The 25,929-nt window shown below is 42.7% G+C and overlaps 1 protein-coding gene across 1 annotated transcript; it reads right to left on the bottom strand.

The window, feature by feature from the left end:
* Nucleotides 1-4,471: 4,471 nt before the first annotated feature.
* On the bottom strand, nt 4,472-23,237 carry LOC142083208 (cytosolic phospholipase A2 epsilon-like). Its single transcript, XM_075152446.1, has 22 exons — nt 23,187-23,237; nt 22,398-22,517; nt 21,654-21,737; nt 18,850-18,922; nt 17,747-17,883; nt 17,211-17,342; nt 15,684-15,724; nt 14,939-14,981; nt 14,108-14,192; nt 13,738-13,907; nt 13,517-13,597; nt 12,760-12,797; nt 11,954-12,089; nt 11,157-11,293; nt 10,493-10,715; nt 9,693-9,807; nt 9,169-9,306; nt 7,296-7,403; nt 6,400-6,591; nt 5,763-5,929; nt 5,201-5,387; nt 4,472-4,680 (listed from the first exon to the last, which is right to left on the bottom strand). The coding sequence occupies exons 1-22, from the start codon at nt 23,235-23,237 to the stop codon at nt 4,472-4,474; spliced, it is 2,667 nt and encodes an 888-aa protein (XP_075008547.1).
* Between the last annotated feature and the right edge of the window lie 2,692 nt (nt 23,238-25,929).

Raw genomic sequence — 25,929 nt, 5'->3', positions numbered from 1 at the left:
GGAGTCTGCATTTGATAAAGGGACAATGAAGAGTTGGAGGGAGTGCAAGAACAGAGATACAGCTGGATATAGCAAATAAAGTTTTTTTTTTTATAATGAGAACTTGAAGGGCTGAATCTACTGGTTTAACAAAAAGAAGACTGTGATGTAACTTTGGTATATTTTATAAAATCGACCCTAATGAAGAAACAGTGATTATGCAATGGCTTTTAATTTACTAGGAAAAGATTTAACAAGAACTAGTGTCTGGGCTCTGGCCAAACTAAATGAGGCTAGAAACAAGGTGCATACTTACTGCTGGAAGATGATCACCCACTAGAACATACTTCCATGAAATGTGGTGACTTCACCATTCCTGATATCTTTAAAAGAAGAGGGGTCATTTTTCTTCAAGATGAACTTTGGTCAGCCACAGGTCATCAGGTTTAACATTTATGTAACTGCATGGCACATAAGAGGTCTGACATCTAACAAGTCTAACAAGATGATCTGATGGTACTTCTGGCTTTTATAAGTCTATGGGAAGAAATAAGATGAATAATCTGGTAAAAATACAAAACTTTATTTGCTGTTTTACTTTGTTCTTCCACAGCCTAATAGAAGCTAACCAGAGCTAAACAATTCAAGAGCTCTGTACAGTTATAAAATGGACTTATTAAAGAAGTGCAAGCTGGTAGGACCATTTAGTAAGCAACAGTGAGAAAACCATGCCCTGGAAAACTGTCCCTCAACGTTTTGCTAAAGGCTTATCATTATGTACTTGCAAACAAGGATTGCAAGGGCAAAGGATGCAAACAACCTAAATATTCCTCCAGGCTTAGCTTTAGCCTCCAAGAGCTTTGCAGGCCTTCCTCACATCTCCTAAGACCTTCCAGTCTTATTTACTGCAGCCTACTGTTGCTCCTTGCTGAACCTCTTGTTTTGGTCTCACACGTGAAAGGTGTAAAAAGCCTCCTTAAAGCTTGTTGAATCTTGAGTTAGGCCTGACTGAGCAAAACCATATCCCAGAAAATGTCTAAAATGAGACAGTTTGCAAATGACCACAGTCATTTAAAATAACCTGTCTATTTGGGGGGCATCCGGGAAGAAAAGGCGAGCACAAAACCATGTGGGAGATATCAGTTCCCCACTGACGTGTGAATGGTTGAACCTGGAAGCACTAGTGATACTCCGTCAGGAAATTACGTCTGACCTGTTTGTAGCTGTAAGAACACAGTGAGATGTTCACACTGCCTGTGCAAAGAAAGCCAAGTGGTCATGAGAAAAATAAGTCCAGGCTGACTACAAGAAGACCAACTCTCAGAGTTTCATTCTGGAAGGATAAATGCAAAGTGAAGAAGAGCTGAGAGCCGGAACCTGTCCATAATTCACAAAAAATATCTTCTGAGAATCTACCCTGGACGAACCACACTCCTAAAGCTACAACTTTTCAGCAGTACAGAAATAAAAGCGTGACCATATCCAGAGAGCTCCTTTACAGGACCAAGGCAGGCATTTCACAGACACCCCTCCCAGCCACTGACACTCCTCCTCCTCTATATCTTAAAATAGGGAGCTGCACAGAGCACTTTTGTCCTTGGCTGGCACGTCATTACAGAAACACTGTGTCCTGCTCCCTCTACCAGGCTCCGATAATGCTATTTAAAGCTTCAGAGTGACATGACTCAGCCAAGCACACTGTGGATACCTTTATCTACTCATTTGGAAAGTAAAGATAAAATCCTTCATATGAGCCTTGAAATGTGGCTGGAAGCTACAGAGGCCACCCCAGCAGCACCCCACCCTGCTACCAAAACCTCACCATGTAAACCCAGTACAGAGTCCTGTACACCAGGCACAAGTAAAAATTGGGAGAGGAATGGCTGGAGAGCAGCCCTGCAGGAAGGGATCTGGGGGTGCTGGTCAACAGCCAGCTCAATAGTCAGCAGTGTGCCCTGGCAGCCCAGAGGGCAAACCGCATCTGGGGTGCATCAAATAGCATAACCAGCCGGTCAAAAGAGGGGATTATCCCGCTGTATTCAGCGTTGGTGCGGCCTCACCTTGAATTCTGCGTGCAGTTCTGGGCCCCACCATTTAAGAAGGATGTGAAGGTCCTTGAATGCATCCAGAGGAGGGCAACAAAGCTGGTGAAAGGGCTGGAAGGAATGAGGAGCAGCTAGGACTTTGGGCTTGTCTAGTTTGGAGAAAAGGAGGCTGAGGGGCAACCTCATTGCTCTCTACAGCTCCCTGAGGAGGGGAAGGGGAGAGGGAGGTGCTGGTCTCTTCTCCCTGGGATCCAGTGATAGGACGTTGGGAATGGCTCAGAGCTGCACCAGGGGAGGGTTAGACTGGACATGAGGAAGCATTTCTTTACCGAGAGGCTCCCTAGAGAGGTGGTCGATGCCCCAAGCCCGTCAGTGTTTAAGAGGCGTTTTGACAATGCCCTTAATGACATGCTTAACTTTTGTTCAGCCCTGAAGTGGTCAGGCAGTTGGACTAGATGATCGTTGTAGGTCCCTTCCAACTGAAATAGCCTATGCTGTTCTGTTCTATTCTTTCTGCAATCCAAAGATTTTTAACACTGAAATGTAACCACAGGTGGTTTTAGTAGGTTACAAATTGTAGATGCTCTGCTGTTACGTACACTGAGAAACTCAACACAACCTAAGCTTCATCTTCCAACCTAACCTTCTAAAAGTACTACAGCATAAAAAAAAAAAAATGCATGCTTATGTTGAGTAGGCTTTACTTATTTTGAGATATTTGTCACATGCTGTAAAAAAAGGATGGTCCTATTTTTATTATTGCTTTCAATATTACTTTGGTTAATAAAATAGATACCTATGAAGAATCAGGGAATTTCTACCGTCTGTTAGTAACTGAGAACTGAATGCTCTGGGAGAAACACAAAATAACTCATTTGATCTATAAAGTATTAGTGTGTTTTATGTTATTAATTCAACCTAGAGCAAGGGTTACCTGCAATGAACTTAATCAAAATAAGCTTATTTCTGTGTTTGGAAAGCAATACTCTTGCATTCCCATATTACTATGACTGTCTGATCCAGGTTTGCATGTTTTTTAATCTCATGAGGCTATTTCTCTACTGTTTTTTTTTCAATGACCAAGTAAAGCATCTTAACCCTAGGGAACAAATCAGGCAGTGAGAGGCATGCAAAAGGAGCTGAAGGATCTTTGCTATGGGTGCAAGCAAAGCGCTCCTCTGTCTCTTCCCTCCTGGAACAGTGACAGAAGTCTAGGTTAGACAACCTCTCACCACAGCACATTTGGCCCAAATGGGCAAATTATGCCATGTGTGCTCATGTCTGTGCTGGGCTTGGTGCAGAGCTAGGCCAAGAGAAATTACAGCTCAGGAGGCTTGCCATGCAGAAGGATGTACTTGCTATAGCAAACCTTCCCAGAGCTTCCAGGGATCTCTATAGGTCTGCACCTTTCTTGTCTTCTTCACAGCTGGCACAAAGCTCACAGGAACACTATAGTTAAAATAAATTTTTGCTATCTCAAGAGGGAAAAATAACATTCCTGGAGAAGGATTTCCTCTTTAGATGCCTACTGCAAAACACAAAATCTTCTTTCTTGCACTGAGACCATGTAAAGCCCTTTCTCCCCCATGTGGGTGCCTCCTAATTCTGCAGGTGCCAAGTTCATGCAAGACCCAGCCAACAGCAAGGGCAGGTGGAGCTGATGAATTCAAGGGCCTGCAAATCCTTGTTCTTGTTTTGAGGGCATTTAAAGCCAGCAGAGTGTTATTCTGTTCAACCTGTATTTCTAGTTACTACACTACTACTGCTCACACCAGGAGTGGGAAGAGAGATGGGTAGCCAAGAAGCAGTGAGGAAGTGCACGGAGGAGCTTGGCAGTCAAGCAGTGGAGAACTTCATCAACACTCTCTTGCTTTCTCGATTGATCTGGTACCCATGGCCTGTGTCTCCTTTGCCTCTGTCCAAAGCTTCCCTTGGAGATGATCTGTGCTCACAGGATGCCATATGACGTGTCTTTCTTTCTCTAAACAGTTGCCTACAATGTGCCATGGTCCCACAGGCACAAATCTGGCCCACAAGCTGCTGCTTGCCTCACCACCACCTCGCAAACACAAAACACAAACCAAGTTAATAAAATATGCTTTTAATGTGGTCTGCCCTGAACATGTTAGACTTAACATCTCAAACTCTTTCTCAAGGCAACAAGCACCATGCTCATTATCATCTTAGCACCTTCTTCTTCGTGGCTGCCTGTCCTCTGTACCGTACAGTGACCTGTACTCCACTGTTGTAGCTGAATTGCAATGAATTGCTGCAGTGAAATTCTCTGGAGAAAAAACGTTTCTCTTCAGTCTCTTCTTTGCTCATCTGAGATTCCCATTTAGCGGGATTGAGCAGGAATCCCTTGAAGCCTGCTGGCTGATCGTAAGGGAGCTTCAGTCTCTTGGCAGGTTAAGGGACACAAAAGCATCCTCCCTTGTCTGATATCATTATTTCTTTTTTTGCCTTTTCCGTGCCACTGCTGCGTGCAAGGCCTGCATAATGAGGTCACTGTTATTCAGGATGTTGTATTCACCCAGCTGAACCAGCCGGTCATACGCCTTCTCAGTGTATTGAATTGAATATGTTGAATAAGGGGAACAGCAGCCATAAAGATCAACTTTGCCATCTTCCATCTCTGACTCTGAGCGCTTCTGACCTAGGAGGAAGGGGTGACAAATCACTGCTGAGAGATAGGGGTCACTCTGGTCATAAGCAAGCAAACTCTTAACAGAGCAGGGAAAGGAGATGTCTCTCCACAGAGAGAGTTCATCATCTAAATTACTCTTGTGAGTTTAAAAAAATTTCTTTAAACAAATAATTTTTTTTCAAACTGACAGCTCAGTCCCTGGCTCAGGTGGATATCAGCTGCTCCACATGATGAGGGGGGAAAGATGGTTATTATTCCTCTTACGTGGGTCTACACCCCAGTTCTGAGCTGTACCTGTAGCTCATGTAGGTACATCAAAGTTATCTGCAAACTAACTAGCTTAGGGATTGAAACAGCACAGCCATGGCATCAAATCTGACGTGGCAAAAAAAGTAACTTTAAGAAACAGAGAGGTTTGATGTATTGAAATGAGCCAACAGTGAAGTTCAAGGGTTGGAGTATTAAGTATACTCCCTTTAATAGGCTGGCCATGATTGTCAACCTTTTTTTAACATGTTTGGTTACTTACCTGGTGCTTTGTATTTTTGGAAGGTATCATTAATCAATGGGAAAAATAGCAGTACTGGCGCTCCTGGAGTCTCAGCCCCGTCAAAGAGGTAACACTCCTTTAGGTTTTTCCTGTCGTCTTCACTCAAGTCCACCCTAGGAAAAAGGATTCCCTGTTCCGAGCAGTACTTGCAGGTCTGGTCCAGAGCCTGGATCAATGAACAGAATAGGACTAAGATTTAAAGAGGACTTCAGGGCTCAGGTTTTCTTGGAGTCCAGTAACAAAGGGGCATTTTCCAACCTAGCTGTGTAAAAGCTCCGAAACCCTTACTGGAAAGCACTGTGTCATTGGAGAGAAGGTTTTTGTTTTCCCTGAGTTCTTAGCACAGAACAGTTGTATCATACAAGAAAAACAAATGAGAATACGTACAGCCTATAAATGAAGAATCACACCGCAGCATTAAGCTAAAAATGCTAGTGTTTAAAACTTTCAGTAGGAGCAATATAGAAAGCACCTAAGTGTTAAAAACTTCCAGGTATACAACTGTTGAAGAAGAAATAGAGACTGCTTCAATTCCTCTCACCTGTATCTGGGATCCTGCGCTGTAATTTAAATGCAGGATGACGTCCACCTTTCTCTCTGGTTTTAAAAGTGGCATGATGCTTGTATTGATGAAAAATCCCGTATCTACCAGAGACAGGAATTCCTCTGATTGTGTCAGCTGGTTGGGAAATGTGTCTAACACAGTATCTAAAAGGAAAGATTTTTCTTGCTGTAAGTGCAATAGTGTAAAACCGGTTAGCCTGTCTTCCACTCTTACACCATGGCCACAAAGCCCTAACTGGTTACCGTCTTCGGGGAAGGGAGATTCTCTTCTGCCCTCCCAACTCCAGCCACATGCAGTTTTGGACCTGCAGTGGCAACATTCATGAAGGGGGTTTCTTGCACCTCCCCACCGAGTGTGTCTTCAAACAGAGAAAGGGAGCACCACCATCAGGACCTGGTGCTCCTGCCTCAGGAGGTGTGCGCCACCAGCAAACCGTGGGCATGGAGCTCACCACCATGCCGTGCTACATCCCGGTGTGCCACACTGATTGATCTAGTAGTGATTCTGCTCAAACATGGCCTCTAACCTTGGAGAATGGGTTTAATATAAAATCTGAGTTTTCGTTGTGTTCTGCTTGTTTATTCTCTCCCCGGGCACACAGGTCTTCTCTTACCTTTCCATCTGCAGAAGTGCTTGCTCTTCAGGTAGTCATTATGCATCTGGAAACCCTTTAGAAAGTTGTGCTCCTGGGCAACGCAGGGGCGGTCGGTGAGAGCGCCGCGAAGGGCGCTGCCGAGGGGGCCAGGAGGGGTGAACAGGCGAGTCCTCAGCTCGTGCGGCTTCAGCGGTAGGAGGGGTTCCTCCTCTGCACAGGGAAAGGCTGTTAAATTCTACCTGCCTAGAGCAAGGTCATCCCCCAAGATGTCAAGGTAAGTAAGAAAAATTAATGTTTTCTTTATTAAAAGGCCTAGGATGAAAAAACTCTAGGAGCACAAGTGACCAAATGAAAAAGAAAATAAAACGCTACTCTTACCAGCCAAATACCATTTCCTTACACAGTCCAAACTTGGATAAAAAACAAGACCCAGTATCAGGCAGCAATAAAAATCTGCACCAGACATACGCACACTTGTGCAACAGACTGAATGCAAGCGTTGGAAAAGGATAACTGTTGTACTTACTTGTATTACAGTAGACTACTTGACTACAAGTAGTAGACTACAGTAGACTACAGTTGACTACTTAATGTAGTCAAAATCTTTTTGCTTTATTAATCATTTACAGATCAATCTTATTATTCCTGAACATTTTACTCATCTGCCACCATCAGTGTTGAGCCCTCAGTGAGCACATAGGACTGGAGAGTTTTTAAATTATCCGATTATGTTTTGCAGTATAAGACTTTGAATCCAATTCATTCCAGAAAGGCAATGTGGCCTTTGAAGAAAAACTCCCCCAAATGCCAAGTATATTGTGCACATCTCACATAGCAGATGGGTGTGATGGTTCACCTAACATTAACTCTATCTAACAATAAATACACAATAAAGAAGTAGTATGATAATTTACCTATATTGTCAATTTTGTCCCGGGTCCACCTGTGCCAGAAATCTTCTGATGAATGGGACAAATTCCAGATATATAACACATTCAATGAAAATAAACTACTCCATATGCCTGTAAAAGGAAAGAGCTTTCAAACTCAAACATTCACACACCATGAATCACAAAACTGCTATCATGAGATGAAATTCACAAGGTTTATGCTTTTCCTTAGTTTGTTTTAAATGGATGATGTGTCATTTTTATTTGGCTGCTGGTTTTTAAACCTTATTTCGGTATCCAGTTTTTGTCTTATGGTACTTAGGGCTGAATATATATTTTAACAAATTGTGAGATTTTTGTGAATTAGTATGATTTAAGGAGCTTGGATTTTCAGGAAAAAAACCAAGTTTCACAAGGCTTGTATAAAAAGAAAGGATGAAAGTTTGCAATCTGAGAGATTTGATGGGGAATTATATTGATAAGGGTCTAACTACAATGTAATCTTACAGCCTCTGCATTTGCAGGTTTCCCTTTTTGAGAATAAGCCTCTTAACACACCGAGGGATCAGTTTTGACCATGCATTTTTGAGCCTGAGAAACAATTTATTTGGTTATTGTCGTGGTTTAACCCCAGCCAGCAAAAATAAACGCCACGCAGCCGCTCGATTACCCCCCCCCCCCCGGTGGGATGGGGGAGAGAATCGGGAGGGCACAAGTAGGAAAGGTCCCGGGTTGAGATAAAAACAGTTTAATAATTGAAATAAAACTAAGCAGAACAGCAATAATAACAATGAGAACAACAACAACAACAGAATACACAAAGCAGGCAATGCACAACGCAACCGCTCACCGACCGCCGACCGCGTGTCACGAACGGGGGGCGAGGCCCCCCTCCACACACCTGGTTTTTATACTGAGCATGATGTCACATGGTATAGAATACCCCATTGGCCAGCTGGGTCCACCACCCCGGCTGTGCTCCCCCCTCCCGGTGCAAGCATTACCCAGCAACAGCCAAAGCATCAATGGGCCATCAACGCTCCTTTCACACCGAACCCAAAACACAGCACACCCCCCAAGCTACTGGGAAGAAAGTTAACCCTGTCCCAGCTGGAACCAGGACAGTTATCCCTTAGGGCACAAGTTCTCGCTGTTTTTTGGTTCAGGAAGGGCAAATGTATGCACATCCACCATAGGCTTAGGCTAAAATAGTACAGTGTCTCCCTCACTCTAAGTGAAACGGCCAGTTGAAAAAAAGTTTGCATCTCGAACCAGTCACAAGTTGACAGCTTGTCTCTTTGTCTGGAAAACACATATCCATGCTCCACTTCAGTCAATAGCAAAAATGCCTCTGGATGTGACTGCGCTGTTTTCCCCCCAGGCTTGCCCAGGCAATGTGGAAACTGGAGCCAGCAACGTGTGGCCAAAGCAGGCTCTCTGGAGCAGGGGGGACCTGGCGTGCTCAAACACACCCCAATGCAGTGGAGAATCAGCATGAAGGCTCATGTAAACTCTCTATAGGAAGCACACAAATTACTGACTACCTGTGAGACAGGCAAGAGGCTCTGGACTTCAGCTTTCTGGAACAGCATGAGCCGAACTGTGGGTTCCCAGGGACCTGAATTTTATTGTTGGACTGGAAACGATACTATGTTTTTATTCAAAACTAGCTTTAAAAATGAAAATTACTATTTGTCTGTCACTTTGAATTTTCTTTTTTGCAGTAAACTGAACCCATTATAGTAAGTATTAATTCAGTGATGAGATATTTACCCTTTCTGGTGAAACTGCCCTGTCGGTCATACACCAGTGCTTTATTAGTGCTTAGTTTATATGGCTCACAATTAAAAACAAACAAACAAACAAAAAAATCATTCAGATGTTTCTAAGAGCTTACCTTCTAAGAAGCAGATCCGGGATTCTGGGACCTTCTTCATCAACCGACCCATGAAGAACTCACTGCCAAAATCCTCAACGCGAACAAAAGCTCCATATTTTTGCAATCCCACCTCATAAGGGGTGAACTCCACCCATTCTGTGAAAAGGAACACAAAGAAGAGAACAATGTTTGACTACAGCCCCTTAGCTGTAGATAAAAATGATGTTGCTATCATGGGAATGAAAGAAGTTAAAAATTAAAAAAATTTCTGCATTAAGTCTAATATTTCAGACCAATAGCAATTGATTATAAGCATGGTACAAATGAAAACTCATGAACATGAAAAGTCTTTGGAATATTTCTGAGTCTGTTGCATAGGCAGTCAAACTTTCACCTGACCACAAGGGCATTATATGAATATACATCAGCTGAGATTCTGGTCTTTAAATGAGAAGGTTTTTTTTAGACTATCTAAAAAGACTGTCCCAGGATTTACCAACTTGAATATAAAGACAAATGACTCTCAGAAGTCTCATAATTACCTTTGAAATCCAGAGTGCTATAGTTGTTCTTGACATTGACTGCAGTATAGATAGGCAATGGGTTCTGACCACGATCAATGGCCCGTTGCTGATCAGAGAGTCTATGGTTGTCTTTCTGTGATTCCAGAAATACGGTTACACTGAGACGAAAATTAGCACAGGAATGTTTTCTCTGCATCTAAGCTTGTAGGGCAGAAAAATTTCTGCCTCTAATGTATAAAGCATGCTGGGTTTAAATTCTGAAATATTCCATATTTTTCAGAATTCCTGTAAACGTTCTGTTAATGAAATATCTGCAGGCATCCAATCTGATGCCAGATTATTTGATGACCCATTAGGATGAAAATGGAAGGAAATGATGAAAAGCAGATAAACCAGCTTAATGCATTATGCTGTAAGTTTATGTAAGACCTCTCACATATTTCAAAAGTCTGCAGGTCCGTTTGTTAATACTTCTTATGGGCATTAAGATAATATCTGTAATTTTGCTATTTCTAAATAAAATACTTGCAGAATATGCCAAAAAAAAATCTTAAAATGTAATGCTTTTTCAAAATGTTAATCTTGGAGTTTTCTCAGAAAAACATATGCAAAAATGCACAATCAAGAATGCTGATTTCCACCATGATTAGATATCTAAAAGACTGCCATCAAATGTTTTGGAAATGGCTGTGCATTTGCATACACACAGTCTCATAATAAACTACTTCTCTCAGAACAAACAGAAAAATATCTTCTCCAGAAATTAATTTTCAGAAAATTGTAAGCCACTGTAAACGCTGCTTTATGACATACTGTACCCCATCATGCAACAAAGATTCCAGGACAAGCCCCCAGAGATCTATAAAAGATGTTTTGCGGCCCTCTCTTTTCCGTTGACACAGCTGCTTTTTGTAATACTTCAAATACTCCAAGGAAAGGGAATTTATTTTGCATTTTGTCATATGTTTTCGAGCCTCGCTGATTTGCTTGTCGAGATCCTTTTGTGACCAGTCAGCATCTCTGTACAAGTTTGACATGGTCCTAGGAAGAGGAAATACATATTGAAGAGGGAAAAAACCACACCAAGGTTTGAAGCAGGCAATGGCTACATTTTATGTTTCTATTTTAAGTTCTTGATTTGAAATTAAGTAAAGGTTTCCTGTCTTCAATTCCCTAAGAAACTATCCTGTTCCCTTTGAAGTCGTAGTCATTGACAGTGTCACATCATTGACAGTCCCTATCAAAATGGCTTGAGCAATTTTCCGTAAACTGTTCTCAGAAAAACACTTGTTTTCATGCTATTACAAATTATGTGACTTTACCTCATGAAAGACTTTACTCTGTCAATTTTGGAAGAAGATCAAAAAAATAAGACTGCTGAGAAGGTGTTATAGGTAGACTACTGCATGTCAGCCCCACCCTACTTCAGCGCATCGGTGTCATCAGGAAGACTCCAGCCAAGAGCTGCCCAGTCCTACTTACCATGTAGTACCAGACAAGCCAGTCAGGTACGTGGCACAGTCCAAGACATTGAGTTTCTTGAGCCCCTGCAGACTGCCATACAGCGCGGTCAAAGATCTCATCCCCCCTCCCGTAGTCATGATGGCCACCACTGGGGTCTGTGCAACACAGGAACAGAAAGGGCTGGTGTCAGACAGCGGACTGCGGCTGACTGTGGCTCTCAGCAGAGACCTCCTACTACACAACTCCTGACACCACCACACGTGCCCAGACACAGACTTCTTTCCAAATGCTTTCTACTGAAACATAAGATACCATTTATTTTATAAAGGAGAACAGGAATAAAAGTAATGACGATTTTTGCTTAGATAACTGACACTTGTCTCCAATGTGTTCAACACAAATGTTTGGTAAAAAAAAAAATGAAAATGCATTAATTCAAAGAGAGAAAAAATCAATTGCAAAGGTAGGAATTAGAAAGACATCTCACCGGTCAAAGAGAGGAGGAAGGATTATCAACAAGGATAACAATCATAGGGTAAAGACTGTGGAAGAAGCCATTTCTATATAAGGAATACCTAGCCTGGCTTGCAATGAAGGTGTAGCAGGAGAAGAGTTAAACTCAGGATAGCAACTGCAAAGGACACAAACGGCATGGTGAGATTAGAGGTATGGGGGAGTATTGGAAGTGTACATAAGTTTAAAGATGAGGAAAGAGCAGGAAAAAAATTATCTGGGAAGAAAAAGAGATCATATTGTGCTGTTATGCCCCCACTGCTAAGCACTCATTAGGTGTTTTGAATGTTTGCCCAACAGACCTCATGGTCCAGCAGATCCTGTTCCAGCTGCAGGACCTTCTTCAGAGCAGGAGCAACATACTTCTGCCTTTTGCGTAGAAAGTCTTGCTCCTGCACACAGAGGTCAAACCCTAAACGCACATCAAGGTGGTCCGGGCTGGAGCAGAGATCAGGAAAGAAGAATATTCCATTTTATTATTGGTAGACAAGCTCAGAGTTTCCAATACAAGGAATAAACCAGATCCACAAAGTACCGCATTTGCAGGAGGAACTTTTCCTACACTCCCAAGCAGGTATACAATGATGCATGAAAGAATGATAGAAAAAGGGACTGCTAAATTTCTAAGCAGTTATCAAAAGAAAACCTAAGGGAAGACGTTCCTGCAGATAATTTCTGAGACATCTGGATTCTCTCATACTTTAGCGTGCACTGAGAGCTGTGGGAAAAACTTCTCACATTTGTCTTGAAGTAGGCAGCAAAGTTTACCTACTTCGTCATCAACAGTACCAGGTGATCAGCTGCACCCTCATACAGTGTTAAAGAAAAGGTTAAAGACTCTGCTGAGCATAACACTGACTAGCATAATTGGCTTGTAATACTATTTCTTCTATTTTATGCATCTTTTTCATTATTCATGTCTCAGTATGGATTATCTACATGTACTGTTAATTTTACACATGCGGTTTGCTTTCAGCTCATGTGAATTCCACATTGCTTGGTCACACAACCTACTGTCCTACTGTGAGTGCCTCCTCCCCAGTAAAGAGCCAAGGGTGAGAGTTCAGCTAAGGATGAATTAGCCTCCAAGAGTGGCCAAGTCTCTTACCAGTCTTCTGCCTTCGCATATAAATCAAATCCTTTATCCTGGAAAGCAAGAATGCAAACAGTGTAAGCGTGACAACCTGCCTTAGCACTCCTCCCTTGCAGCCCCAGGAGGAATATTAGCTTGTGCCGTCCCAGCAACGCGGGTACAAATCGGGAGCTCTGAATAATCCAGCAGCGTATGCGAATTGACTGCAGTGGTTTATTGTCAGGGAAGTTGTTCAGTAATTCCCAATGTTTTCTAGTGAATGTAACATCTGAGGACAACTGCTGTTTACAGAGGAAAGTAATGACAATGTATACTTTACCCATCTCTACTAACATTACCTCTCTTAGGCAGCCAGCCAAAGCATTTGCTCCTCTCTTTCTGTGGCTTATACCCCAGAAGAGCCGCGATCCTTTTATTCTATATGGATTTTTTTAACCATGAATCTAAAAGTGCTTTGCAAAGTGTGGTGAGCATCAACAGGAGACCGACGCTACCTCAGTTAGTTCAGGTGCCCCACTGGTGTGTAAGATGGGGAAAAGCAGAGTGTCAAAATTTAGCATGAAGTAAGATTAGGATGGAGCAACAAGATCCCCCGTATTCCCACACCCATTCAAACAGAGCAGGGCACAACCTGGCCTTGTCACCTAAAACGTACCCCTGTTAGATTGTGGCATTTTGTCTGCAGGCTTTCATCATCAGAAAGTACCCTGGTAATCATCGGACTTCCACACTCAGGTTTCTCAACCTCCACCACAAAAGAGCAGGCACTCACCTCTGCTAAGATCATGTTTTTTCCACTTGGAAGGGAATGGAGTTCCATGTTTGGAGAGCCTGTATCATACACAGGGGAGCGCTGAAAAAATACAAATATATCCAAGTTTATGTTGTAAGGAATGTTACCCTCTTTCCACAATGCAAATTAATGTTGCTGTTTATGGTGCACATTACTTTACATGCCATTATTATGTTTTATAAAGTCTAGTTATAACATACCAAGGAGGGAGGTCGTTTCTTCCCTGGTAGCGTAACATCCAGCGTTGGCTGCTTGTATCTGGCATAGTGGAATTTGGCAGGAGAGGAGGAGCTGAAGACCAGGTCAGATCCCAGCGTGATGTCTTGGGTGCCCTCGTAAGAGCCTTGCACTTTAAAGGAGAATTCTTTTTCTAAGGAAGCGACACAAAAGCAGACACAGAGTAGTTTTCTCATCAAAATTGGAAAGAGAGGTTCTTACAGAGTCTATCACAAGGCTGTTCTCATGTTTTGGATGTGTTGGGTTTTTTTTTTTCATTTTTACATTAAGCCAATTGCATTCATGGTATTACCACATCATGATTTAAAAATAGCTGATGGAGAAATAACCCACTTGATAAAGATTTCTTCTTCTTTTTCTTCTTCTTCTTCTTCTTCTTCTCAACCACCTGGACTTCCAAGCAGCAGATTTTGCGAGACTATAAGAGACACGAACAATAAAATATCTCATGGCAGGGAATTTTCCAGTCTGAGATTCTGTCTCATCGTCTAAGCTCCTACTGATGATGATACAAATGCTACAGGCAGTGCACTTTGTCCCGAAAAAACATTTTCTCGCAGCCACGACCTCGATTTCAGATGCTGGGTGGAACGGGAGGAGTCTCTGAGGAACTGGACACAGCCAGGGCAAGGCTGGGGGTGCAGCGTGGATGAACGGGGCTTGCAGAAGGGAGAAGGTAAGGGCAAATGGAAAAACAGCGCTCCCAGGATCCCGACAGAGATGCAGAGGACTGATTTAAACAAAAATAATGAGGAAACAAAGCTAATAAATGAGCAAATGGCATGGTCAGAAAGTCCCAGTGTAAAAAGCGCAGTTATGAATGCAGGAAATGACGTGTGCCTGGGATGGGACAAACCCCGTCGCCTTGGCAACGGGAATTCGGAAGGAGCGATGTCCAAGGGAGAGTTCACTGCTGCACCGATGTCTTGGACCTAAACCACTTGCATGTGTTGCCTTTGCAACACCAGAGGGATGCTAGCATGCTAGATGTTCCAGCCACAGCCTCTCCACAGGTGCCGTGCACGGGGATGTGTCGTGAGGAAGATGATAAAGTGTCTCAGTGCTGGCTTTGCTCAGTCAAAGGGTATGTTGGCCTGATGACTGTGAGTCAAGTGAAACAAGTGTGGCAACAGGACAAGAAAGGTGACAAAACATAACACTCACCACTAGTACTCCATTAGTAATGATGGTTTCAGGAGGGCCTGAACTGGGAAACAGAAAGAAAAATACATTTTTAATAACTCAGTATAATTAGAGTATAATTCATGAGCCACACCCTTCTCCTGATTTTCCCTTTGCTTATTTTTAGCTGTGTATTGGATTTGAAAGAAAAGTCCCAAGAGACTGGCGGTACAAGTTTCCTCACTCTACTCTGTCAAGGCACAATCGTCATCCTACCGGCTCGTCCAGTCCTGGAGCTCAGCAAAAAAAAAAGGTACTGCAGGGTCAAACCGTCTAGTGATTTTATGCTGAGCCCCAAGCTGAGGATGCAGATGGTTTCATGGAATCCAGTTTTTTAAAAATTGCAGTTTGTAAGAGGATGGGACTAGAAAGGGCTCTAGATCAGAAATCCTGTTGTGCTTTGAAGGGAGGCAAACCCCCCTGCTTATCTCAAAGACAAACGCATAACAAAACAGCAGTCCCAGTATTCTGGTCTTAAATAGTATTCATTACACTAGGCAAAGAAAAGGTTTGAGGGTGTTCGCTGTCTGCCTGAAGTTCATGGGAGGTCATCCTGGCATGCACCAGTTCGTCACATAGCTCATAGCACAGATTCCTCGGGAAACCGTGTTCATCGTCAGCATCATCAAGGAATGATGTACTCTGGACAATTAGACTAGATTATTTCATGCCTCTAAATTGCTGTTTCTTTTTGCTGCAGATTATGTTGTAGTTCATGTTTACTCACATATTATCCAACGCAAATCCCACCTCTAGCTCCTCTTGTCTCTGGAAAATAAAGAAAGGAAAATGTTTTTGGCACTAGTCTACTGGCAGTTCTCATAATGCAAGTTCTCACTCTCACAGTATAGGTACGCGTGCACTATTTGCGACTGGCAGAGCATTTAAAATAGAGGCACCCACCGCCTCCCACCTGTGTGTCTTGAGCCTCAAGATTCCTTATTGATAGGAAGTTTCTGGATGGCTGTGATAGCAGTTTTTAACAAAGAACACAATTGGCTTGCCTGCTTCTGCTGGGACACAAGGGACAGACCCAGGCGGAGATGCTGTCACATACCGAGTCTGCCAGCAAAGAGAAAGAGGGTCTGCTGAGGGGAGCAGCGAAGCCTCCTGGTGTAAGGAGGGGAAATGGTGACATGCAAAGCAGCTGTGGAAGAGGACAACCACTTTGTCTGGCAACGTGCTGAGGGCATTGGGGCAGAGGTAAATCTGACATTGAGGCCTGTGGGGTGATGGAGAGGGGTATAGTCCCTCCCTAGGAGGAAGAAAGCACAGGAGAGAGGAAAACAAAGGTGGGGACAGACAGGATGATGAACAGAGAAGTGAGATCATGCTGGAGGTTACTTAGTTGCTCAAATTACCTATTGCATTAAAAACACCAAAAAGTTATTAATACAGGACAAAAAAAATTACGAAGGCCTGAAGAGTATGAGCTCTAACTACTGTAGCTGTGCAAACACAGTAATGAAAGGTTTGGATATGGCACCTGTAACCACCCAAATCGTAAGGAGCTGGGTTACAACTCGCTGAATGTTTCTATTTTACCAAGGGCTAGTGAAATCCACTGTTCCTCTGGTATTTTGCAGAGAAAGAAATGGTCAAATAAGGCATTTAAAGATAATGAACTGCAGAGTGGAGTTTGTGTGTGTGTAGATAAGGTAATTAATCAACTGAATGGTGCATGACAGGTGCACAAGACACTGGAGGAGAACTGGAAAAGGAAAGAGATGGACAGAACATACCGGGAGGTGGGATGTGCGACTTTCAGAGCCTCCCTGAACATTCAAAATAGGAATATTTCTTGTTGCCAAGCTGAGTGGCATGACTTAGACACCTTATTTAAACACCCATGCCACAGTCCGTAATTAGCAACGTCTGGTTTGACACTTGGTTCCGATCACAGAGTTATTACTTCCTAATTACTAGGTTAAGTAACAAGTTATGACAAAAAGCATCATGCAGTGGAGTGGACACACGCCTCAATCCTCGATGGGGGAAGGCTCAGCAAAGTGGCAGTTTTGCAAAGACACCTGAAGTTCGCGAGCTTCTGTGGCCAACACTAAACCCTTCACTGTGCCTACAGATCCAGGTGTGAAGAGGCTTTCCCTTGTCAGAGTGAAAAACGACTCCCTTTTATGTGGCTGGGCCATCCATACACAAGAAGGAAGAAAAAAAAAATTGCAAATAACATTTCAGACAGAAAAGCACAAACACGTTCTTGCCAACCTATTCCATTTCTTGTTTCAGACCTCACCTGTGAATCGCACTTGAAGTGCATGAAGACTTGCTCTCCCAGGGCAAGTTTGGCTATATCGAAGTACACCGTGAAGAGGTGGTCATCTTGAGTAACCACGTCCTTATCATAGAGCGCCAGCTCCAGCACATTCTGGGAAGGGAAGGGAAGGACTTTAGAAACGTGTCAGGTTTCACTCAAAGCAGGAGATCCTGGGGACAGCTGCTTTAGTCAGCTGTTGTGAGGAGTGGGAGGACATAAAGAAAAAGAGCAGGAAGGGAAGGAGGTGGAGGGGAAATCAACTCCATGCAGGCATCTGCCTACGAGGAGGAATGAGAGGAAATCACAGACATCTTAAAGGTCATATTCTACCCGTGGCTGACAGAGATACTTGTCTTTCATGGCGTGGAAAACCATCATAAGGGTATGCGTTATTCTCACATCTTTCTGCATCTTTCCTTGCCTCTTCAGAAAATTGCTTATGTCCCCTTCGCAAAGGATGAAACCTGGCAGTTGCTGCCTAGGTCGTGGTTAACAGGGAAGTCCCAACTCAGTACCTTAACCTGACTCTGGATCCTGAAGTAGAAGGTTTCATTCCAGACTGGATCTTTGCAATTCTTGACGGTTTTAGTCTGAAATTTGTCTGTTGAAGCAGTTGGCAGCCACAGGCTCACGTAGCAATCAGTCTGGCTTACTGTATTTTAAAAAACACAAACACATCTAAAATGAGGATTTTCTCTAGAAGAAAGAAATAATTGAACAACATGAAGCCTTGCTTTCAAAGAGAGACACTATGATACATGATGTCATATTTGTCCAATGTAAACATTACAATTTAGGTAATAGGAATGGAGAAAAAAGAAGGAGGACATGATTCTTCTCTGAACAAATGTGATTAGAGATATAATAAATGCATTAAAACCAAAGGGTTTTCTCCTCCTTCTATGTCATCAAGTAATCAATTTAGCTGGGGATAAAATAATTCGGGACAACCACAACACCCTATATCTGCAAGGGTTAAGGAAACAAAGTGATAGCTTCTATTTTAGCCAGACAGAACATTAAAAAAAAAGCCCAAAACATAGAAAAAAAATGTTTTTTGTTTCTGCATAAGTAAAGCTATAATCTTCTGTTATATTTCAGTTGCAGGCCATCAGAAGTGAACCTACAAAATGTAACAACACCTAACAGGGTTTTATCTGTGAAAGCTGGTACGCAGGGAATCGGGTATGGTAATTTGGATTACTTAGCCTTGAGAAAGCTTTGAGTAGAAGCTACACTGGAGATAAGGCTACTCCATTTTCAGTATTTGCTCCATTATCCCAACCAGATTGTGTCCTTTTTTACTTTATAAACATACGCCAGAGGAAAACACTGGAAATCTTTCCACGTTTCTTGCTTTCAACGGACTGCAGAGCTTTCCCTGCTCCCTTTGGGGATGCAGAGAAATATGTGTAATAGGTACAGCTGTGACCTTATAGAGTTACCTCTGCACAGAACAGGGCTGACGCAAAGAAGAGCAACACGCTATGTTCATTGCTGGAACGAGCATGCCATTCTCCCGCCATAGAAGAATCTAGAAAGCACTTTTTCTTGGAGCAGGACTAGCTAGCACGCCATGAAGATTAAGGGGACCGTACAGAGCACTACAGATACTTACAGACATCTGCCTGGTGGATATTTCTTGCTCTTATGACTCTTATAGTCAGTAAGTAACACAGAGATGATTCTATCTGCAGGGAAAAAAAAAACATGCAAAAGACAGGAATGAATGCTAAAGGTAGATAGCATATTTAGAAGATAGAAATGATCAAGAGGGAGAAATACCCAAATCATGAACAACTTAGTTGAATTTTTCTATGTGACTATGAAATGGCCAATACATTTATTTTCCTAGTAATATCTAAATCAAGTACTAGACTGAAAGGCTTCTCTACTTTTATAGCATGATACATGGATTTGTATTATTATAGAGAATTTATTTGCTTTCTAACTAAAATCTAGCTACACAAAGTGGTAAGATTCAGACTCGGCTTGGGAGAAGATCTCCTTGTTAAATTTCCAAGGTAGAAAATGAAAAGCTGCCTCAGGCTTTTTGCAAGTGATAAAATTATCATTGTGGGAACCACCTCCCATTCAGTCGTTCCACATGTTCAGTCTCCTGGGCTACAGGATATGATTTTCTCATATTCCTGCTCTTTTAAATGTACAGTACTCCCCAGAGTTAAATGCTGACCTCTGATCCCAATGCTGCTTTTAATGTCACTGCTTTGCACTTCCACCATGCTACTCACTATGCATGTGGTTTTTATTTACAGGGACATAACAGCCCCTCTTGAGCTGAGCTCACCTCTGACTTGTTCTGTGAGAAGTTTTTCTCTAGTTTTGAACCATGTAAACTCTTTGTGTGTGGAGTTTCTTTCCACTGTTTTGTGCCTAAGAAGTGCAAACACAGTGTTTTACACCTGATAAGAAACTTTTGTTTGTTCCCTTTGACTTCCCTCTTTCGTATTAGCCCATTAAGGTCTCATGCTTGACTTCTTAGCCTTTCGTATTGCTGTTCTGGTCTTATATTGGAGCCCAAACATGAGTCCATATCCCTTCTCCTTTTACCATAAAATACTTTTAATCTCCATTTCCACACAACCTTTTATTTCTACAGTCACAGAAAGGAGGAAAAGACACAATATTTTGGAATATAAATCAGCGGGAAAATTCTGCTCCAGAAGTTGTAAAATGCAAAAGGCATTTAATGCAACTACAGGGCCACAGACAGGTAGTGACACCACCCGCTCACTCCACCTGTACTGCAAAATGACTATAAAATGACCATTGCCTGTCCTGAAGTGGCATTAGCAGGACACTGACCTCATTAGTCCCACTGAGAAGGACGTGTAACACAGGTACCGCGGGAACGCAGAGCAGGATTTCCGCTCTGGTTGGTCTGTCTGAGCAAAACGATTTGGTATGTACTGTGTTAATAATGTGTCGTGCTTACCGTCCGTAGCAAGCGAAGTGCATCAGTATTCATAGGCTCGATGGAATATATGTCCACGTGATGTCTCTCATAACGTTTAACCTGAGTGTATTAATGCATGCAGCTGGGGCTAATGAGTATATGTTGATGAGACTGGGGGCAGTTAGCAAGTTGGCTAATGAAGAAACAGGTAAAATTAACCTCCAGGTAACCGAAGCACCCCGTCCGAGGAAAAGGCACCAACAGCATTCGTGCTGTTCAGCTGCACAGCAGGTGACCGGGTGTGCAAATCAAGGATGTCAAACCACGGCTAAGAGTCCAAGGAGTAGCTGTGGGTAAGACCCCCAAAGGCACTTGTATTCGTGTCCAAAACCTAATTCCTAGGGCGCAGAAATGAGGCAGGTACAGGTGGAAAGTGTTCAGTAATTACAGAGCCAGTAACTGGTGCAGCCAGTGGCTGGCTTTGGAGAAGGCGCTTTCCTGGAAAGGCTCAACTCAGTTTCAGGGATCAGGTCCCCTGAAGCCACCTTCATGGCTTGTGGTGATCCCAACATGCCAGGAGGGAGTGCAGGTAGAACAAAGTCCTCTGGCGTGTGGATGTACCCTGTCATAACCAGTGAGCCTTCGCTTAGACATCACAGAGTTATAAATAACAAATGGCCAAAATCCCATCAGCGGTGTGAGTTTGGCCTAAAAAATTTGAGTGGTTTGGTTTGTTCTTCTGAACCTGCCGTGATCCCTGCAGTGTAGAGAGCTGTGTTTCAGGGCGTATTTTCTCATCTTTGGGTTTTCCATTCAACTAATCAACAGAAAGGGTTGGCTATTCCTTAACCTGTAAGCACAACACTTGTTGCTCAGCAACTTAACTCAGCTCGAAATAGGACACGGAAGAGTTCCTAATTATTACTAAATGGCCTCAAACTAGAGAGAACAAGGGCAAAAAAATCTTTTTCAGTACATCTGGTCCTCTCATTTCCTAGAAGAAAGATTTCATATAACATATCTGAAGTCTCCTGGAAAACTATTAGTTTTTTGTAGAGGCCAGAAGAAGGATTAATCCAGGAAATCAGGTGTTGAAAATCCACTTCAAGATTGTGCCAATACTTTTCGTGGGAGTAAGTGGCACAATTTTACAGCTATTATTACCTACACTGGCAGTAAATTTGCCCTTGTGCTTTAGCAAGACATACGTAGCAGAAAGCATATTCAAACCCATCCTTTTAAAGATATTAGACTTGTTAAAACAGGGTTCATTTCCCATATGCCAAGAATAGAAAACAGCACTAGGACTTTAATGTGAAGCAAGACTGCATAAGTCAAGTGATCAAAACGATAAGCGGGACAGTGTTTCACAGAGGGAGCTGGATGGGTTATGGTAGCTAATTAGACTGTTTGGCAGATGTTGAACCCTGTCTGTTCTCACCCAGGCTCCACCCAGCAGGAAAGTCTCTTTTACAGTTTTCTTTTTAAATTCTCCTTTGCGGTACCTTTGTAACAGGAGTCCACTCTTCCCCATCAGGATTCAGCCGCATAATTCCTTTTCCTAGCCAAGCGGTTTGAGCAATCAGCTCCTGCAAAAAGAAGGGTCAACGTTACCCCTGGGAAAACCATCCTGTCTCTTAAAAGCAATCCTCGCCGGGACTTGAGAACAGCAGTGAAGGGGAGCCCATGGTCACTGCTGGCCGCGGAGCCTTGGCAGGTACCGGCGTTTCCCGCCGTGCCCAGTGCCACTGCCTGCGCCGTGTGTGCCCCAGCCAGCCTGAGCAGATGTAGCAGCCAGGTCAGGTCCACCCTTTGCATGACGCACGGGGAGGGAAGGCAGCTCCTGGCCCTGGCTGTTAAAGGAACAGCAAACCTGCCTCCTGTAAACACACCCCGTCATTAATCTTTCACCTTGAAACACATCTCCGTGCTATTTAATACTTATTCTAAGGTTGCATATATCACATCTCTAAAATGAAGAAAACCCCTAAATATACAAAATGCTCCCATTGTAAATAAACTCTTACTCCCCGAGTAGTTTTCACTTCCTTCCTATGGTTTGCTATCATTTTTTAAATTCTGATATTTGAAATTTCAATATTTCAATAATTGAAGCACTGACTTTCTTCACCCTGTGCAGAGTCATTTATGGTCAATGGTAGGTCAAGAAAGTAGTACCGTCTTTGCACTATGTGCAGCATAACCAGCTGCCGTCCCAGATGCCTTGCTTTGCTCTGCACCCTTCTTACCTGAGACAAAATGCCATCTTGCTCCATTGTGGTCGCTGTCACATACACATCCAGTGTTATCTGTGGCAATGCAATTTCACATCTCCCAGCTTCCACAGACACCGATAGGTTAAATGTCTCCTATGCAGGTGAGCAACTATTTTATAAACTGACTCAGAGCCCCACCTCTGCCTGATTTCTTAAACCCGGTTATTCCCCTCCCATTTTCTTATGCTAGGAAGCTGAATCCTGTGGTCGAATAAGTAGGAAAAAATACCTTTGCCTGTACAGTAGGTGGAAGTATGCTGTTTGAGTCACTTTGCCCAGTACTGGCCAATGGCAGGTTTATAACTCATGGTAAGAGAAGGATGCCCTTTTATCTGAGCACTGAACGTTCCACTTAGCAAAACCTCAGAGCCTACAGAAATACATACTCTGCAATAAGATGCAGCAACAGTACATTAATTGGATTTAGGTTATCTGTGACAGTAAGCAGATAGGATAAAACAGCTAATGAAAAAAAAGAGAGGGACAACACTATTGCTCTCAGACTAAACTAGTTCTTGTAAAAGCCAGTTTAAGGCTTTCTGTACGACATGTCCCTGCAATCCCAGGTCTAGGTGCGCAGAGCAGACACACTCATATGCTGGTTTATATCTACTTAGCCTTGGACCAGCAAGGCTGGGTCTCTCTTCAAGTCATTGTATTCTTTCCCCCATCTTTCCTATGGCTCGTTATTATTATTTTTGTTTAGACGAAGAGTCCTAAAGCAATGACTTTCCTTAGCTTAGCTCCACCCCCTGTGAATACTTCTGCACCACTTCCCAGCTCAGACTGACTCCGGCTGTAATCTAGCTGCATTTAATCGCCCGTGTCTGACCCAATGAACCCTACCAGCCAGAGGCAAAACTCAGCACCGACCGCACTCCACCCTCGGCACCGTCCTCGGCACACCTGCGAAGCCACCGCTGCAGCAGGACACCTGTGAGCAGCCAGTTGACCCCTATGCCACCGAAACCGGCACGGCTCCCAGCTCGCTAGAACGGGATTAAAAAAGTCAGCCAAAGACTGTTGTATCGTCAGCAGGTTATAACAGATCAAAATCTCTGGGGGAAGGGAATCCTTTGGCTTCCCTGCTCCCCCAGTACATTGCCTGTGAGCAAAAAGTCACCCATTCCCTGAGCATTCTTGAGCTTGCTGCTTAAACGTTGCTACCAGCCAGCACAGCTCCCCTTTGCGCATGCCCATGCAAAATAATATCAACAGTCATCACAGTCAACTTGGTAGAATAAATTTTCGCCATAGGCTATGTTATTTCACAACACCGTGAAGGGTTGTGTCTACATTCACGGCATGTTTCCTCCATGTGCCAGCTGCAATGATGTAGCTTGCTGAAATGCATTTTTCATGAGGTCACAGAAAACCCTCGGCATCTTCCAGTCATAGTTAAAGGCAGTGTTTTATTACAACATCTCCTTGGAGGGCTAAGCTATAAACCAGACTGTCCACCAGGACTGGGGCTCTGAGACGGTCGCTCCCACAGTGCCAGTGGCCAAAAAGCTCTCGTTTTCATGAATCACATTTGCAATCCACATCAGAGACAGCCCTTGCGGGAGGGAGGGACCGTGGCTCGCTTTCTATCCCTGCAATCTGTCTCCGAGACATTCCTTTATCCACGATGCTCACAGCAAATATTTGGTATGCTCTTTGCAGAGATAACAATAGTTTTGTTTTCCTGGAACAAGGGACACACTGTGAACTTGGAGCATATTACTGAAATGCCTGAATATGTGGAGCAAGGCAGAATTTTCATTTTTCCAAACAAGCCTTTATTGTCTGGTATTGTATACACAAAATATTTGCATGTAAATAACATTTCTTCAGAGCTGGAGGTGGCATGAGTTTACGGCCAAAACCTGTGCTTATTTTTTCACACCGGGGATTTCAGGTTCAAATGGAGGCAATTCCCAGGGTTATATGCAGAGCACTTAGCACCGTATTTCTGATTATGACTAGTGAAACTACCATAGAACAAAAAAACCCAGCAGAAGTGCATATTCATTCAAAACCTAAAGAGTTTCAAATGTTAATATTTATGCTCTGATCTTCAGGCTTGCAACATTAGGCTACAGTTGCACAAAAAAGTACGGTTTGGTTTGACATCATAAATGACAAAAGTGTTGGCAAAAGTCACTGTGAACCAATTTTTAAAGATAATTTGTCATTGTTTCTTGCCAAAACGAAAATCCTCAGAGTGTAATTTTGCACCAAGCCAAACATGTTATTTGACTGTAAGTTAAACCTGTTATTTTCAGGTTGGCTTCCCTGGGCTGACGAGGTAGGCGGTCTATTGAAAAGAAGCTATGTTTCAAAACAAAGACATTTTGTAAAATATTAATATGAAATGTTTCAACTTACCCAAGCATTTTCCCTGATTTATTTTAGCCCCAGATTATGACATCTATTTAATAGATTTTTTTCACTGAATAGACTCTCTTTGTTCAAAATTTCCCAGTTGCTGTTAGGACACAAAACTTATTAATAAAAAAGTGTATTTTCAATTTGGCTTGCTCCTGGAATGCAAAGGTTGTTATGGATTTATGATTTTTACAGCTCACCCTCAGCACTTTCAACAGTTCAGAAAAGACACTTGCCATAAAAGGGAAAACGAAGAAAGTTTAACAACGCAAACCCACAACAAATGTTATTGGTGGTTTTGTGCTAGGTCCCACGGAGATTCTGTTCAGGTTGTTTTAAGATGGTCTTAGTTGTTGCAGACTACTAACTCCCTCCTGCTTACTGCACAGTTTGAACAGGCAGAACTAACTAAATAAGCATTTTTGTTGATGAGCATATATCCTAAACTGTTTAAACAAATTACATTGAGTACAAAACCAAAGTTTTCATTGTCTAGTCGAAGTAAAATATTTTCCTTTCAAACATTTTTTCTTTTTAATTTAAGAAAAGAAGTTTAATGTGAGAAGTAACTCAACTGGGAAAAAAAAATCTACAGTGTTTTATTTTGAAAGCTTCAAAATAAAATGTTGACTTTTTTATATACTGTCTCAACACAAAACAATCAAAACTGACATAAATTCACAGAAAATTTTGATGTGCCCAAATTACATATTTCGCTTTAAAAAAATTTTTACGAGAAAAATCTTACGCCACTTCCTCCTAAGTTGCTCCTTCCCATCTACGTATGATTCATTCACAGCCCAAGAGAGCCCAGGAGGTGGACGTGACTCCTGGGGCTGGCTGCGTGCACACATTTGTCCCTCTTACATTTCCAACCTCTGCAGCTGCTCTTCAGGACACTTGCAAAACAGAGTTGACCCAGGGTTCCAATGCCAGCTTCCAGTCGTGTCTCAGGTTTTCTTCATTTTCCAGGCTTGGATGCACCTTATGTTCCACGAAGAAGAAGTGCGGGGAGCAGAAGTTTATACCCCCTTCTTATGGCCTGTAGGTGAGTTGGCTGGGTTGTATTACTGTAGCACTGTGGTGGTAAAAAATTATTTTCCTATATGTGATACATTATAATAAGTTAGGCTTA

Source organism: Calonectris borealis, chromosome 5 (assembly GCF_964195595.1).
Source record: "Calonectris borealis chromosome 5, bCalBor7.hap1.2, whole genome shotgun sequence".
Lineage (NCBI taxonomy): Eukaryota > Metazoa > Chordata > Aves > Procellariiformes > Procellariidae > Calonectris > Calonectris borealis.
Note: the sequence above shows the minus strand (reverse complement) of the source record. Positions and strands in the feature narration are given on the sequence as shown.

Excerpts from the sequence above, each read along its gene's own strand:
- LOC142083208 (XM_075152446.1), bottom strand. The coding sequence starts at position 23,237 with ATGCAGCTAGATTACAGCCGGAGTCAGTCTGAGCTGGGAAGTGGTGCA. Across the intron at positions 9,808-10,492 it reads AATCTTTGTTGCATGATGGG|AAAGACAACCATAGACTCTC; the intron begins GTACAGTATGTC and ends CTGGAATCACAG. Across the intron at positions 5,388-5,762 it reads GCGCAGGATCCCAGATACAG|GCTCTGGACCAGACCTGCAA; the intron begins GTGAGAGGAATT and ends TCATTGATCCAG.